This window comes from Harpia harpyja, chromosome 1 (genome assembly GCF_026419915.1).
Source record: "Harpia harpyja isolate bHarHar1 chromosome 1, bHarHar1 primary haplotype, whole genome shotgun sequence".
Classification (NCBI taxonomy): Eukaryota; Metazoa; Chordata; class Aves; order Accipitriformes; family Accipitridae; genus Harpia; species Harpia harpyja.
The window spans coordinates 80792992-80808784 of NC_068940.1; the positions used below are offsets into that span (position 1 = coordinate 80792992).

At 40.8% G+C, this 15793-nt stretch overlaps 1 protein-coding gene and 1 long non-coding RNA gene across 2 annotated transcripts in view; one reads left to right on the forward strand and one right to left on the reverse strand.

Annotated features, from left to right (window-relative positions):
* The window catches only part of SDHAF3 (succinate dehydrogenase complex assembly factor 3), a 43145-nt gene extending 34814 nt beyond the window's left edge, over positions 1-8331 (reverse strand). The window contains 2 exon segments of the mRNA XM_052801681.1: positions 7971-8193; positions 8195-8331. Of these exon segments, the coding sequence (XP_052657641.1) occupies positions 7971-8193; positions 8195-8316 (345 nt within the window). The 5' untranslated portion in view covers positions 8317-8331.
* A 73-nt stretch (positions 8332-8404) lies between these two features.
* LOC128148169 (uncharacterized) lies at positions 8405-14678 on the forward strand. The gene is made up of 2 exons (XR_008237201.1): positions 8405-8525; positions 9816-14678. It is a non-coding gene; the product is annotated as an uncharacterized LOC128148169 (long non-coding RNA).
* The last annotated feature ends 1115 nt before the right edge of the window (positions 14679-15793 follow it).

The window sequence follows — 15793 nt, forward strand, 5'->3', positions numbered from 1 at the left end:
GATGTGCTCCAGATTCCATTTTAACTCACAGAAAATACCAATTTTGTGTCTACACAGGACAGAAAAGCACATCTATACAGTATGCGCAATTACAGCACTCATAATATTATTGCAGTAATTACAAAATATGGTACTTGACAGCACTTGTGGAAAGTTGGCAGTGTTTATAGTGTTGACAGTGGAAATGCACTGAAAACATAGTAAAACCTACCATGCTTACAAAACACTACAAGCTGACAATATTCACACAAGTACCAAACAAATGCTAGAAGGAAGGTGTCTATAAAATACAATCCTTATAAATTTGCAATTCCAATTCATACTGTTTGTCTGTCTTACCCACAACATTGTCTTAAAATACAACAAAGTTCAAAAGATTTGTGGATTAGTTACCTCGATATTATCTTCATCTGAAAACCTAACCTTCTCTAAAGGTTCTCTAAATTCTACTGTAAAATACTTTAAATAATAAAAATAGACAGTGCTGGAACATCAGGATAGGGGCAAAGCAATCAGAATACCTATCTCCTCCTCTTTTTTTTTTCTTTTTTTTTTTTAAGTCTAAGAGGAAACAAGAAATCTAACAAGACTCATACTTGCACACATACAACTTAAAGACAACTTTTTAAGACATAGATTTTCTTTCTGTAACCTGTACCAAGTTAAACTTTTTGAAATGGCTGTCAAGGAACACTGAAAAAGCAGTATCAGGCTAATTTGCAGCAAATAAGATAAACTGTTAGATTCAAAGAGTACTCAGGGATCTGAATGCACACTGCCAAAATAATGGATCCCTGATCATTACAGCTCTAACTCAAAAAACTCTAGAGGCCCTGAGAATTATGTACTATTATGTATATAATTTATACATAATAAAGGCTTTCAATTTCCTAAGTTTCAAACAGATACACAAGTATTACGGTGTGTTAGCTAGCATGGTTATGCATATGCTGTCTCATGGCTTGGACAGAATTTTATACCACCACTAGATGGAAACCTGAATTACCTTTTAAACTGACAATTCTGTAAACGCTCCATTGCTGGTTCTGCTTCTACTGTGTCTGACCATTCCTATTTCTTTATTTAGAGATCTAATCACACACTGGCTCACAAACCTGTACTCATTTGGAGAGTCCATGAGCAGGCATCCGCAAAACTTCTACAGTGTCTTTGAATCTGAGAGCATTAACATAAATATGCCCTGCTTATTTCCCAAGCCAGTGCTAGTGCTACTCAATGCAAGGAATAAACTGCTAACACATATTAGAGATTTACCCCACTTCTACAGCAATTTAAACTTCTCAATCTAAGTTATAACTAATAAAAATTGCTGTACTCTGCCAAGAAATTTCAGTTGAGGTTTAATTAATGCCATACTTGAAATATCAAAGGCATGGTATATACTTTACAAACACATGCAATGATCAAATCATCTGAAATTTATAAACCTATTTGCACACCAAGTATTTATACAAAGTTCCCTCACTTCAATGGCATTTACCATGCAATGTATTATAACCTGAGGTGACTGGCACATGCAAGTGACTGACATTACTGTCTGATGTGACCCCAATGAGTCAGATATTATTTCCCACTGTGTCAAAACAGTTGTGAATAAAAACTTCAACTAGCAGACATGCACAGTTATCAGGACAGCCATCTGACTAGCTACATGCAATCATAGATACAATAATGTAGAGATAATTGGCATAGTAACTGGACAGAAGCATTAAGAGTACTGATGCCACAGCTTATGGAATTTTGAATTTGGAAAATACAGTAAAGGTCTAAAACAAAACCTCACATTTGCCTTTAAGTCTTATTTTCCATCAACCCCAGACCACACCATTTTTTAAATACAAAAAAAACGCAGTGTGTTTACACATGACAAAGTTAAACAAAAGAAATTAATCAAATGCTTTCTCACACCAATATGTACACAGGAAAAAAACAAGAACAAGAAATCACTGGCTTAGCAGTGAGCAGATGAATCTGGAAGAGAACGATGCTGGTCTCCAAATGAGAATTATCAAATGCCCCTTCCCATGATGGGCATGCACCATGCACAAGCCAGCGGGTACCCACCAGGTTACCCCAGGTCTCTCTGCATAAGAAAGCTCCCAGACCACCTGGATTCTCCGTGGAAGAGGAGCGGACACCAGGTCCTGCTTCTAAACCCAAATTTGAAGGAGCACTGAAAGGATGGAAGTGATGCCATAATATGAAAAGCATGTTACTACCATGAAATTTTGCTACAGGGATCCATGGTCAACCTTTTTTTTTTTGGCCAAAGGGACAATTGCACATGAATGCTGGTTCAAGAAACTCACCAAATCATGGGTGCACCAAGGCACAATTGCCATCTTACACAGGTAGACTTCAAATCTTACAGCAAAGCAGGCCACCAGGAATGCCAGGTCAAAGCAGTAGGCTGATTTCCTGCAGCTGGTCATACCCAAAACCCACATGCTCTTCAATTTATGAGCCACAACTCCGCGGCTCTCAGAAAAGTGAGAAATTCTTTCCTGCCTTTTGAGAAATATCAAAGAAAATAGAGGAAATTGTCTCCAATTTAGTTCTTACAAATTAATACCCAGTGAACACCCTAAGTGGGGGCTAAATACATAAGTCTCAGTAGGAATTTACTCTTAATAAGAAGGTTTTCATCCAGATAGCCATAAAAATCACTAAAAGCAAATTCCAATGTATCCGGTAATGTTACAATGAAATACTACTCTTAAATCCTATTTCACAACTTTTATTAAAGTCATAAAATGGCAAAAACCTTAAAAGTCATATTTCACTTCCAAAGAAATGTATTTTTTTGTCAGGCAAAGAAAAGATCACTTATATAATGTACTTCACTGAAACTGAGAGCAGAATACAGAAAGTCAGCAGCAGTTTCAGACTTATGCAACCTATATATTTGCTGAAAGACAGCACAAAGGGCAACCCAGATGTCCCATTCCCATCCCAGTCTGACTCCAGTACTGGCCACAGCTTCCTTTTCCACCCGTCCCAACTTTCTTTGGCTATTTGCTCTTTCAACATCTCAACGTATTTTTGAGTGCCAGAAGCTTAAAAATAAATCAATAAGGGAGGAAAGATCAGACTAACCCAAGAATTAAGAAGCAAAAAATTCTCTGAGTGTATCCACTCACAAGCAGAAAAAGATGTATCAGGACAACTAAGTCCTGGGAAATATCATGAGACCATCCCACAACCATCTCAGCAAACTAAACACTGCAAGTGACATGGGCAACTGAAAACAAATTTGATGAATGATAATTATTTGTATCATATCAAGTATCAGACTGATTTAAAAAAACAGCCATTCTTGAGAGGCTACGTGACCAGGTTCCCCAGGCAGAAAGAGATACAGTTCTGCCTTAATTTTACCAATACAATGCCTAGATTTGTTATCAGGAATGAAAATGTCACCTTTCTTCTGAGTATATAACAGCAGATGCCAGCTCCCAAATCAGTCTCAGTTCACCTGAAAGCTTATAAAAAGGCTTTCAGAGTCAAGAGCAGCCAAAGCATTTCAAAGGCAATTTATTCAATCTATTAGATGTGAGAAAATGTCATGTAATTCTGCAGAATTATTCTGCTTATCTCAAGATAGTTCAGACCTTCCCATTTACAGGGTCAGGCTTTTTAAACAAGCTAAGTACGAAATGGTCATTTTCAAAATTAAAGGAAGAATTAACTTAAATGATGTAAAACAAATGATTACTGAAATTACTTAGTTGAATATTCTACATTATATCATTTTTAACCTGGAATAAAGTAATTAATATTATCTTAATATTACCTATTCTTAAGTAGGCATTCTCATCAGCTACCATATGATATAGAAGACTGTTGAACTAATTCACTTGTCATATCTGTCAACATTAATTCAATAGCATTCCGAGGTAATAATCACTATCAATCTAATTATATCAGCCATCTCCTGTAAATGAGTACCAATTATTTTAATTAAAATATTAAATATTTAGAAAATAGAAAGGAACATTTATTAATAATTTATATACTTAATTTGAATCTACCTGAACAACCATAATTCCTGAACAACAAAGCTTGCTTTCTTTGTATCCTCCTTTAATCCTTTCCAGGGAGTTTTAAGACACAAACTATCAATCCAGCACCAATGACAGGAAAACCACAAAATTTACATTGTTTTACTTTTATATAAATGTACACATACTTGCAGACTACTTCTATTGGTCTTATTCACTTAAGAACTCTTCTAAGAATATTCAAAGGATAGTTGCCCTATTTTGTAAACCCAAAGAGGTCAGTTTAGGTTTCCCATAAAATTACATTAGCCATCTACACAGTTGGGTTCTAACACTAAACCCCTCAATACCTGTGCATGGCAAACAAGGGGATTCCTTTTCATCTCCCTTACGTGAAAACAATACGAAACATTCACATACTAAGACAATATCATTTGGGAGCCTTTTTACCTCTTTTTTCCCCCATTTCTTTTAAAAGTTAATCTTAGAAATCTCCCTTTAATTTTCCAGCTGTGCTTTTGTGGATTATAAGGATATTCAAAATGCCTGTACCCTTGTTTGAGAATTAGGCTGAGTATTCAGGTCCTGCACTGAGATTTGGGTTCTTCCCAAAAGCCACAGAACAGAACCTAATATTAAAGAATGATGGCAATATTAGAAGCTGCAGTTGCTTGAATGCCCTGTAAAATTAAGCTTCCTTTAATAGTTCTTTTTAATGCTTTTAACAGCAAAATCCTACAGGTTTTTCACCATGTTTCACAAGAAATAAAGGGTATTTGCTCAGCTTTTCTTTGACAAACAATCAATGTGCCCAGTTCCCTTGAATCAGCATGATTTAAATACCAAGGGGAGAAAAAAATCATTTGGTACAACCATAAAGCAACTAAAATGCCAGGCCAGTTAACTAAACAATTAACAAATACAAATTAAATTGGAGGACAAGAAACCATACCACAAACGCAGACTATGAACTAGTATATTCAAGCACACACAGAAGGTCTGACTATCCAAAAAAAGCCTTAAGAGTTTTAACAAAAGTCAAGTAGTTTCATGTTAAAATAAGTCATCCTTGGAAATTTTCATTCAAAAAGCATATGGGGTGGCTTATTAAGATTACACTTCATATTGAAGTTCTTATTCCAAGTCAAGAAACATCAATGCAATCATCATATCCATAATCTTTGCCCTCTGGTGAATATACATTAAGATATACTATTGTAATATAAAATTATGAATACTATTTTTCTGTACCATGAGACATCATACCACTCTGTACCAGACACCCTGCATGCAACAGAAGACATGAGGAAAGAACTTTTCCAGATGGAAGTTGAATACCGACAACACTAAAGTGCATACAGCAAGGTATATGGCGTACCTTAATGAGTAAGCAAATTGGGAAGAAAAGTGCTTGACACGTGCAACATGTCAAAATACTGTTAACAGAGCTGTAACTTTGCATTTTTCCCCCCAAAATGGCTAAAACTTAATAGGGAATGTGAACATCATTTTGTATTAACGTTGTACTGATTTGTTTGAAGGGGCTTTTTGTTTGCTTTGTTTGGTTTTGTTTTGTTGATGTGGTGGGTTGACCCTGGAGGCAAGAAGTATAGTTACAGTTCATGTGCGTGAAGTAGCACATCACAGCTTCGCACATTGCCAACTGTGCAGTTCATACGCCCTTCAAGAACTGGGGGCTTCGCAGGTACACTGGTGTGTTCTGCAAGAACCATTCTAGAGCCTCCAGCCTATTTCTGATTAAAAGAGTGTCCTGCTGCCCAGAAAGAGTGCAAAGAGGACTTCAAAATGAATTAGAGCATCTTTCTCTGTTGCCTAATCCAAGTTGTCTACAGTCCACCTTCCTCAGTTACCAAGTGTTCAAGGGACTGGGAACCACAGCATAGTGTAAGATGCAGAGTGAGTCCAACAGGCCAAAAATGTCAGAGTCTGATTTAAATTCCACCCTTGAAACAGATTATCATTTGAGGCAAAAAAAATCCCTGAACAAAACAAAAATTAAAGATGAGAAGACCCACATTAACTATGTGCTAATATCTCCCAGCATCTTGTTAGAAGACAGACATACTTGCAAAGTTCTTTATATGCACACACTCAAAACAGTTATTAGTTTCCTTTCCTTGAACATATCATAGCTAATAGCACTAAATGTCAGGTTTCAAAATTCAACTTCTGTTCCTTGTAGTCTAATTTTTTTCCCAGTTTTCCCTATAATCTACTTTTAAAACATTTTAAAACTGAGAAACATTTTCACTATTTGTTTACTTCACAGAAATGGCTAAACATATTTAAGTGTAAACATTTTCTTCCTTTTCTAAAACTACTTGAAGGAAGATTTTAGCACTGAAAATAGCGACCTGTAACTTGCCTTTTTAGTTCATGTTAAAATTGGAAGCAGCGATGCAGAAACATCTTGGCAATATCAAGCAAACGGCAACTGAGAATTACAACAGTATCAGGCATTTGAGAGGTAGATACAAACTTTCCCAATTTCAGGATCTGTCAGTTGGCAAGACGCAATTAAAACACACTTATCCGTTTCCTCTGAAGAGAATACCAGACAGTGTTCTCCCTCCTGGCTCCTGATGCCCTAGCACAAGGATAATGGAGCTGCTTTACCCCCAAGATTTCAGCCACAGCGGGTAGAAGGGAAGGGTCAGATCATCCCCCCTTACCCTTCTGCTGGTGAACAGGGAAAGACTGGACACGACCTATGCTAACCAGCTTCCAGGGCAGAGCGGAATACAATTTTCTTCCACAGAAAGGAAAATAGTTTTGAGATTCAAAAATACTATCAAACTAGTAGTTTAACGAGCATGAAAATTAACGGGCAGCTTGTCTGTAGATCTGTCTCTTGCAGTTGTTTTCATGCTTTAATTGAAGTTTTTCCTCTGCGATGTGTCTGTAACATTTGCCTGCCGTGTGGATTTTTGGGGGTCTATTAATATGCTAGCATCTGCTGGAGTTCAGGCACGTGGGGAAAGCACCTCAAGAGTCTCCCTCCTCTGCTGCTCTTGAAACTTGTTACATCCTAATCACTTGTGATCCATCTGCTCTTCTGTCGCTGGTGAAACCAGCCACCGAGTTCAGGGCGGGGGGGGGAGCAGAGAAGCAATGTTCACCTAAGACTTGTTTCCTTAGGAAACACTCTGAAAAACTTGTCACTCAAAAACTAAATACAAGTTCATGGGGAAGCTATTTACACCTATGTATTTAGCTTATTGTAATTATACAATTAGCTACATATGTAGTTAAATCTATATATACACATTTATATAATGTATTATTATAAATTATACAGATCATTTCGTGTATATATTTTATACATGTCTATATAGCTAATTATGTAATTGTTGTCATTCTGTCACACACACTTGTGCGTGCATAGTTATAATCGCGCATAGATGAGGCGAGGAAACGAGAACCATAAAAGACCACCGGCCCAGAGACGCAGAATCCCAAGGGATTTTGTAACCCTGCAACGAGTTCGCCCTTCAGGGGAGCGTGCCAGAGGAAGCCACGCCGAGCACACGAACCCGCAGCCATCGGCACCTCGGCGGCAGTGCGCGGCGAAGGCGCCAACGGGCGTTTTCCATCCCCCTTTCCGTGACACGCACCCTTCAACAACGCCAAGTCCAGCGAGCTGCTGCTGCTGCTGCAGCCACAGGTAACAACGGGCCCGGCAGAGAGGGCGAGCGAGGCTCCGGCCGCCGGCTGAAGGGCGCCTTGCGAGAGGCCGGTCCCCCCGTACCGGGGCGGGCGCCTGGGCCTCGCCTGCTGCCGGCCGGGGGAGGCGGGAGGCGGGCGGCGGCTGCGCGGCGCGGCGCCCGCCGGCAGCGAGAGCCAGGCTCGGAGCCGCCCGACGGGCCGGCGGCTCGGGAGGCGGCCTCCCCCCCCCCGTCAGACCCCCGCGGGGCGGCGGGCACTTGCCTCCCATTCCCGCAGGAAGCGCTGGGCCTCGGCGGGCCCGGCGGCCTTGTGCTTCCTGAACTCCTCCTTCACGTAGCGGTCCCCCAGAGCCCGCAGGGCGGCCGGCAGCGCCCGGTGCAGCAGCAGGATCCGCCGGTACAGGCCCCGCGCACCGCCCGGCATGGCGGCGGTGGCGGAGGCCTGAGGCGGCCACACCGGGGGCGGGGCGAGAGAGCTCCGGGGCGGGCAAGGCCGGGCCGGGCCGGGCCGAGCCGGCACTGTTACGGCCCGTCGGGTCGGACCGGACCGCGCCGGGGCTCCTCTGGCGGCAGGCGGAGGGTGCCGGTTGCCGATTCAGTGACTGCATGCAGAGTATCAGCGCGTCTTGAAACTGAAGCTCTGCTTTATACGTCAGAAAATAATGCCGAATAAACTCGGAGACCGCTTTCTGCGGAAAAATTCATCTGCACCGTGTTCATCTGCACGGTGCTTAAAACGTTGCCAAGATATTCAGTTGCAAATACTACTTTTAAGGAAGGTGGAGGATGAATGAGCAATCCGCATTGTTTCAAAAAGGTGCGTGCAGATGGCAGGGATCACGGTAAAAATAAAAAAACCTGTTAATTTTTAGCTCCGTTTTCACCACCAGAAGAACAAACTGTGCACTTTATACCTGGGTGGAATTTGGTGCGAATGAATTAGTCCACTAAAACCAAGCTTCATACACTTAAATTTGATTTATCTGCATTTTTAAGCATGGCTGAGCCACAAGACGTAGTAAGAAATCTTACTGCCTCCGTGGGGCTGCTGGGGGCTTTGTGCCACCACGTCGTTGTTACCATCGAGCTCCCGCTTTTTGTTACCTCCCACCTACAGCCCGAGCTGCAAGTCCCCAGCTCTCCCTAAAGGTTTTTCAGCTGTTTAACATCACAGCCTACCCACCCACATGGAAAAATCTTCAAATGTCAACAGTCATGTATATTTTGAAAAAAGCAAAGAGTCTTAAAATCAGGCGGTGGCAGCATGGCGAAAGTCCTGCCTCATCACGGGTGCCTGTTAAGTTCCTTCCAGCCAGTCAAAACATTGACTCTTCAAAACAAAAAAGAAACATTTCTGTAGGCCCAGGGAGTGTTAAGCTTCCCCAGGATACTCAGAAATATAACAAAAATGTACTGCCTCCTGAAAAGCCCGAGTCATTACATGTGAGCAACAGAGGAAAGAGCAAACTACAGACTATTTTGCTCACTGCCATTTCTTGATTTTTATTTATTCTCCCAAGGACTTCAGTGATGGAATACTGAAGTTCCCAGTAACACAAAAGTTACTGAAATAAAAGAAAACGCTTATAGTTTCACTTTTTCTTACTGGCAGTTTCCAGGTCTCTTCATGCCTGTGATGCTCTCGGTGGGCGGATAGCAGGGGAGGCCTGATCCTCAAACTGATTGGGTTTGCTATATTTTCAAACTGTGTGTTCTGCAGATGTTTCTTTGGGGAAGGATTTTTGGACTTTATGCATTTTGTCTACCCCTGTGTCCTTCAATATGTTCAAATCTTTAAAAGACTGAAGTTAAAAAACTGATTTGCTTTATCCGTTTCATTTGTGGTGATGCAATTCCACCGAATTATCTGAAGGTGCATTCATTTACAGAATTTATTTAAATCTTTTGAATATAATGACTACCGTACTTAATGTTAACAGCTTTCTCCTTGCTATATCCCTACTATGGGTTTTTTTAGAAGTCCTGTTCCCTTAGTGGCCTGCTTAAGCCCTCTACTGGGCACTTGCTTTGTGGCTTAAATGCTCAGGATGCGTCAGTCAGCTCTGTAACCTTCAACATTTTTTACACCTTATCTTTCTGTCCACAGAGTCCAAAAGCCATTTTGCCCATCCTCTGGGGCAGGTGGTTCCTGCCTGGCAGAAGAGGAGGATTCCCGCAGCATCAGTGCACCTCCGGACTGCTTCAGCTGCAGCTCTTGAGCCTCTTCCTTGCGCCTTCCCTAGGCGCTGCTGGAGAAGCAAGGAATTTGCCAGTAAATTCCCCATGGAGCAGAAGATAGAGCTGTAGGCTCAGCAAGCTGTTTGATAACAGGCTAAGTTGTCAGCCTTTGCCCATTAACAATTTTTATATCCCAAAGTCCTCGAAGGCCTCTGCGCTATCAGGGAATGTGGAGAGGTTGCAGAGGCAGTTGAACACCATATCCAGTGTGTATGGGCACAAAAGGACTCACCATCAAAACTCGTTAAGATATAATAAGATGTTAGAGGTATTATTTCCATATAATGACCTCTCAATCATCAGTACTCAAAATATCTATGCCACAGCTTGAGTCCAGACACAATTTTAGCTAATGTGCATGAGTGCAACTCCTCTGCTTGCCTCTTGCAGACACCTGCCCATGCTTCCAGGCAGCACTGCTTCTGTGCAGGGCACTGGGGCATCTGTGCTGCTGCTGCCGGTGCTCCACGGCCTGGGAGTGCCTCTTAGCTTACACCAAAGAAAGAGGCACCTCAGGAGAGGGATTCATCCCACCCCTTTTGGGCAAGTGGAGGCAGTTAATCCCTACTTCTTTTCAGCTGTCAATAGAAGGATGTACTGGGGTATATGTGATTTAGATACCCCATAAAAGATTCTTCCGTATCCAACTGGGCTTTTGAGCACTGGCTCAGTGTTAGTTATGCTAAAGTCGGAGTGGATCCTACAAAGATACCGGAGTACCCCTGTACCATCATACTCCATAGTGCCTTTGGATCTGGAGAGGCAGCATCAGCTCTGCCGTAGGACAGCACAAAACCAGGCAGAGTGGCTTAGCTGATATATGAAATCATTATTTACATGGCTGGGACTGTGTGAGTAGCATCTCAGCCTTTTCGCAAGGATACACAAGAAATCTGTGGTAAAGCATAGATGCAAAGTGCTCTAGTTGCTTAGCCATCCTTCTGAGCTAGCAGCAAATCAATAAAAAGTAGAAGAGAGATTTTGACCCTGTGAATCTGCCAGAGTGGCCATGTTGTTTGCTACAGTCCTAACTCCAAATGTAGAAAGACTGGAGGAACATTTCCATGTTTATTTTTTTCTTGTATCGGTAATGTGTTGACTAAAGAAGATGAAGCTGAAGTATTTATTGAGCTGTTATAATTGCTGTAATTTTTAAAATTATCAAGAGCATCCTGAGAGGAGTTCTTTTTGTGAATCAAAATTAATGATTAAATATAGAATGCAATGACATGCTATTCCTTTCCAGAGCTGTTGGTAGTCCTGAAGAAGCTAAATTGTATTGTCATCTGTTAAAAAAACAGGATAATCTGCAATCTTCTTCTCTAAACTGTGGGTAAATGTTAAAGTACAGTCTGATTTCCTGCTATTAAAAAAAAAGAGCATGTAGTCCTGTCCCATGTTTCCTATTTTTGCATTGTAGAGATCACAACAAAATTGCATCTCATACTGCAGAACTATGAACAGTTCTGTGAACTATGAAATGAAAGTATTAATAAACTCTCTAAATAATCAAATAGGTTCAAGACAGTTCCTTTTTGCATACTATTCCAGATGGAGGCAGCCATTTCTGATGCAGAAGCCAAGCCAAAGATCTGTTATGATGGCACAAATTGCCTGCTAAATATTTTGTGGCATCTTCCAGTGTGCCTCGTAAACTATAAAGATGCAGAATTATCCCTTCTTTGTGGGAAACAACTGCAAAGTGAGTAGTTTCGTAAATGACTTAGGAAAAGCTATGGGTAACTGGAGATTCACAGGATGCTTCTGCCTCTGTCAAAGTGGAGTAGAGTTTTGTCCTTGATTCAACAGGAGCAAAATCAGTCCTAGCATGGGACGGTCTGCTTCAAAACCCACCAAACAGTTGGACATGCAAATTATTATACATGGATGCTGTTTAAAAATGGACCAGCTTTTTCCCCAGGGCTTGGGAGAACACAGGCTGATGAACATACCAGCCATGTTTGCTGCTGGCTGCAGAAACAACAGCCTGTCCATGTCTGGCCCAGGTGAAAGCAGTGTTCTTCACACAGGCTGTGCTTGGTGTGCCCCAGGTTGGTCAGCAGGACAGAACAGTGAGAGCAGGACAGATGGTTTTCATTCAAAAGCGCCACTTCAGTGAGGAAAAAAGATGCCATAATAAATGCTGTTTGGTATAACAACTCATCAGGATGGCTTCAGGTACTCATGTATGCCTCTCATAGTAGGATGAAACCAAATAATAGAAAGTATTTCGTATGAAATAAATACAGTACATGACAAGTTTGGAAGAAAGAGTCAGCCAGCTGTTTCTGGACCTCAGTCAATTGCATGCTTGGCGCATTGATAGGTTTTGGACATTAAAAGGAAGTTCTGCTTTGGTTCAGCTTATGCTTGAGCTGTTCATTCATTGCAGGATTTCTTGTTCTTTCATCTGAAGCATATGATCTGTATCATCCAAACCAGATTTTTTTGACAGACAAAAGAAGCAATTCCTGAGGAAGCTCTGCTTGCCTCCTGCAGTCTTGAAAGATGCCAAGTGTATTGGAAATCTTCAGAGAATTTAGCTGCCAAACTCTATCAAGTTTATGCTTGAACATGTGTGAGCAGAGCTTTGCAGCAAGCCAAATGCAGGCAGCTTTATGCTGGAGGAGGGGCAGGCTTATACATGGACCCTCCTCCTCACCATCTCCCCACCTTCCTCTCTGCAACTCTCCTCTCCCTAGTCCAGTGCCAGACTTCAAAGCACAGAGGCACCAGCACTTCTCAGGTAAGTGGTTGTGAAAGAAAGAAGGATTGTGAAGAACCTGTGAGGGTTTAATCTCATTTTCAGAAACACCTACTGTTCAGCTGAAATTTTCTAAAAGAGTTCAACTCAGTGAACTGATCCAAAATTAAAATTTTGGGTAGAAAGATTAAACAGCATCAAAACTCAATGTAAAGACAGGCAAGATATTTTTAGGGGAAAAATCCTCCACCTTCATTTATAGGCAGTGGTGCCAAATCAGACTGTGTGCTGGAAATCTTTTTTTGTCCTTCAGCTATTACTGTTTTCAACATTCAGAGAAAACACCCAAAATGTTGCCTATATTACAAAACAATTTTTCTACTTCTGAAAATTCAAACAGAAACTGAAAATGTCAATATTTAGAATCACTGTGTGTCTTCTCCTTTTATGAACAATCTTCTTGGTAAATACACTACTAATCCACTTGGTTACTCTGCCACGTGCTGTTCTGTTCAACCGCATTAAAATTCTGTAAAGGATGCAATATACTCCTGTTAATTCACACAAGTACAGTTTGAAAGAGCATGTTTTGTTATTTCAAATATAATATAAAGTGTGCTCCATTCATGAGTAAGCTTTGTTTTCCTGGTCTACTTAGCCATTGTAAAACTTAAAGCCATGCAAAGATGTTTCCACAAATCCATTAAAATTCCTTCCAGAAGAACACAAAAAGAGCACAGAAATTGTTATGTTGGTGGTTGTAACAGAGGGGGAAAACATAACAAGGGAGAAGATGGCCAAACGAAATAATATTTTTAAAAGCTGCAGAAAAGACCATATGTGTGTGAATGCAAAACCATAGCTCAGCCTCAGAGCATCAGGAGGGGAGCACAAGTGAGCTGCTTCTGAACAACAACATCCATGGATCCTGGGAGCTCCAGACGACACGCCGTTGGGCCCCAAAGTCTAAACTCAGGGAATAAAACTAGCTAGGCTACATCACTTCTAAGATTTTAGCCCAGCTTCACATTAACCCAAGGGGAATTTAAAACACAACATAAACATGTGTTTAAACAAAGTTAGAAGAAAGCTTGTTGTCCTGTCTCCTGTTTTAATTAAATATGTTTTATATGAAAAGCATAGCTTACAAATGCAAGCTATGCGGTTTCTCTGGCAGCATTACAGCTCTAAGTAAACACACTATAGTATTATTTTGTTTGCTTTCTTCCCTAATTAAGTTTTAAAAGTTTCCTCAGCTCTCTGTGTGGCTGCTTCAGTTTTGGCAGTAGTACTGTGGCAAAGGGGACTGGGAAGAAGACTATGCTTTCTCTTCCTCCCTCCCTCCCTCCACCAAGTAAACCAATCACAGATCAATTGGAAATCCCTTCTCGTTCTTTTAAGATATATAGCTGACAGATTACATGCCACAAGTGAAGCATGAGCCCTATGGGTCATACCAGTATGAGAGTCCATACCCTCCCACTGGGAGAGAAACGAAGCAGTTGACTGCACTGATCACAGGACGTGCAGCTCGAGCACCCAGACTGTGCTGCACGCTTCACAGCAGAAATCGGAGCTGAGCCACAAAATTTGAAGCCAAAGATGAATTTTATCATCCTTTGAGGGTGCTTGGATTTCTCCTTTTACCTTCTTCAGAAGCTATGGGTTTTCAGGTTCAAGGCTTTGCTATAAAAGTGTTAGCATTTCACAAATCCAGGTCATTGTCTGCTCTTTAAAATGAAGCATGCGTAATCCAACGTCATTCATCATTTTGGCATAAACAATATGCTATCAGCAAAGCAATTTCCCATCTCAGGCTCTTCCTAGCCCTTTGATAGCCCTCTGAATGCATCCAGTCTGTCCAGGACAATTTAACATACTGGCCAGGTACTGGAATACTTAACTGGCCTTGCATTAAAACACTTGGCATCACCCTTGATGTGAAGCGCTGGATAGGCATCTCTTGTCTCTATCCAGTTTCTGATGTTGTAATCAATCAGGAAAATAAATCCAACATGAAACTGTGTAGCTCTGTAACTGTTCGTGTCTGTTTGTTGTGTTCCTACCCTGAAATTCAGCACCCCACTGCAGGCTGGGAAGTATCTGGATGGTTACGCATCCTGGGTTTATTATTCACTGGATCTGGTAATATTTGGGGTTACATTTCTTGGTAGTCAGGATTTTCCTTTGTGGTTTCTTGATATTACATCATGTATTAATGGTTGAGATTCAGGATGGAACTATAGGATACCACATGAAAAAAGGCAGCTTTAACATAAATATTCGAGGTTCCTTAAACCTGTTTCATCCAACAGCGCTATCACTGTTCATCAATTCCACCCTCCGCCCCCTTCCCAAACCACCTGAAGGCAGGATCGGTAGCGATCAAAAGACATGCTGCGTTTCTTAGTATTGAAATGATCACATCTGTGAAATATGGGTTTTAATAATGAGTTTATTGCTGTTTGCTTTGTGAATTACGGCTTTGCACTTCTCCTAAACCAAAATAAAAGTTATTTACAAGGTGCCACAGGAAGATTTTTTCAACTGAAAAACAAGTAAGTTAGCAATCACAAACTCCTCACTAGTTTGTGAAAGTGGCATTTGGTTTTTTACTTCTTTGAGCTTTGATTTTACACTGAGATGTTGAATGATAATTTGTTCTTGTATGCTATGGAGCAGTAGCAGCTCCAGGTGCTATAGAAAGCACAAAGCCCTTCCATTGCAAAAGCAAGCTGTAGGAAAAAAATTATCAACTGTTTCAGTCTACCATGTTAGATAGTAGGATGGTCACAATCCCTTCAAAAGAAAAAAGTTGGAGACTTTCCACTGATTGGAGATAGCAACTACAAAGTACAATAGCGTCGTTTATTCTCCTATTTTGTTTTTTTTCACCATATATAAATTATAACATTTTTATATTAACTAATAGCGTAGAAAAAATAATGTATATTTTAAAATCCTTGACAACGAGTCTTGAAAGCAAAGTGTTTAATGGTGCAATGATGTACTTCTGGAGCTTATAGTGCAAACAGCATTCTGTAGGACAGCTGATAGGGTACAGTCTGTATTTCAAACATCAGGTTGTTTAAGAAATGGATACCCAAAATGAAGCCCAACTTTAAAAAATATCCCAGCATTAA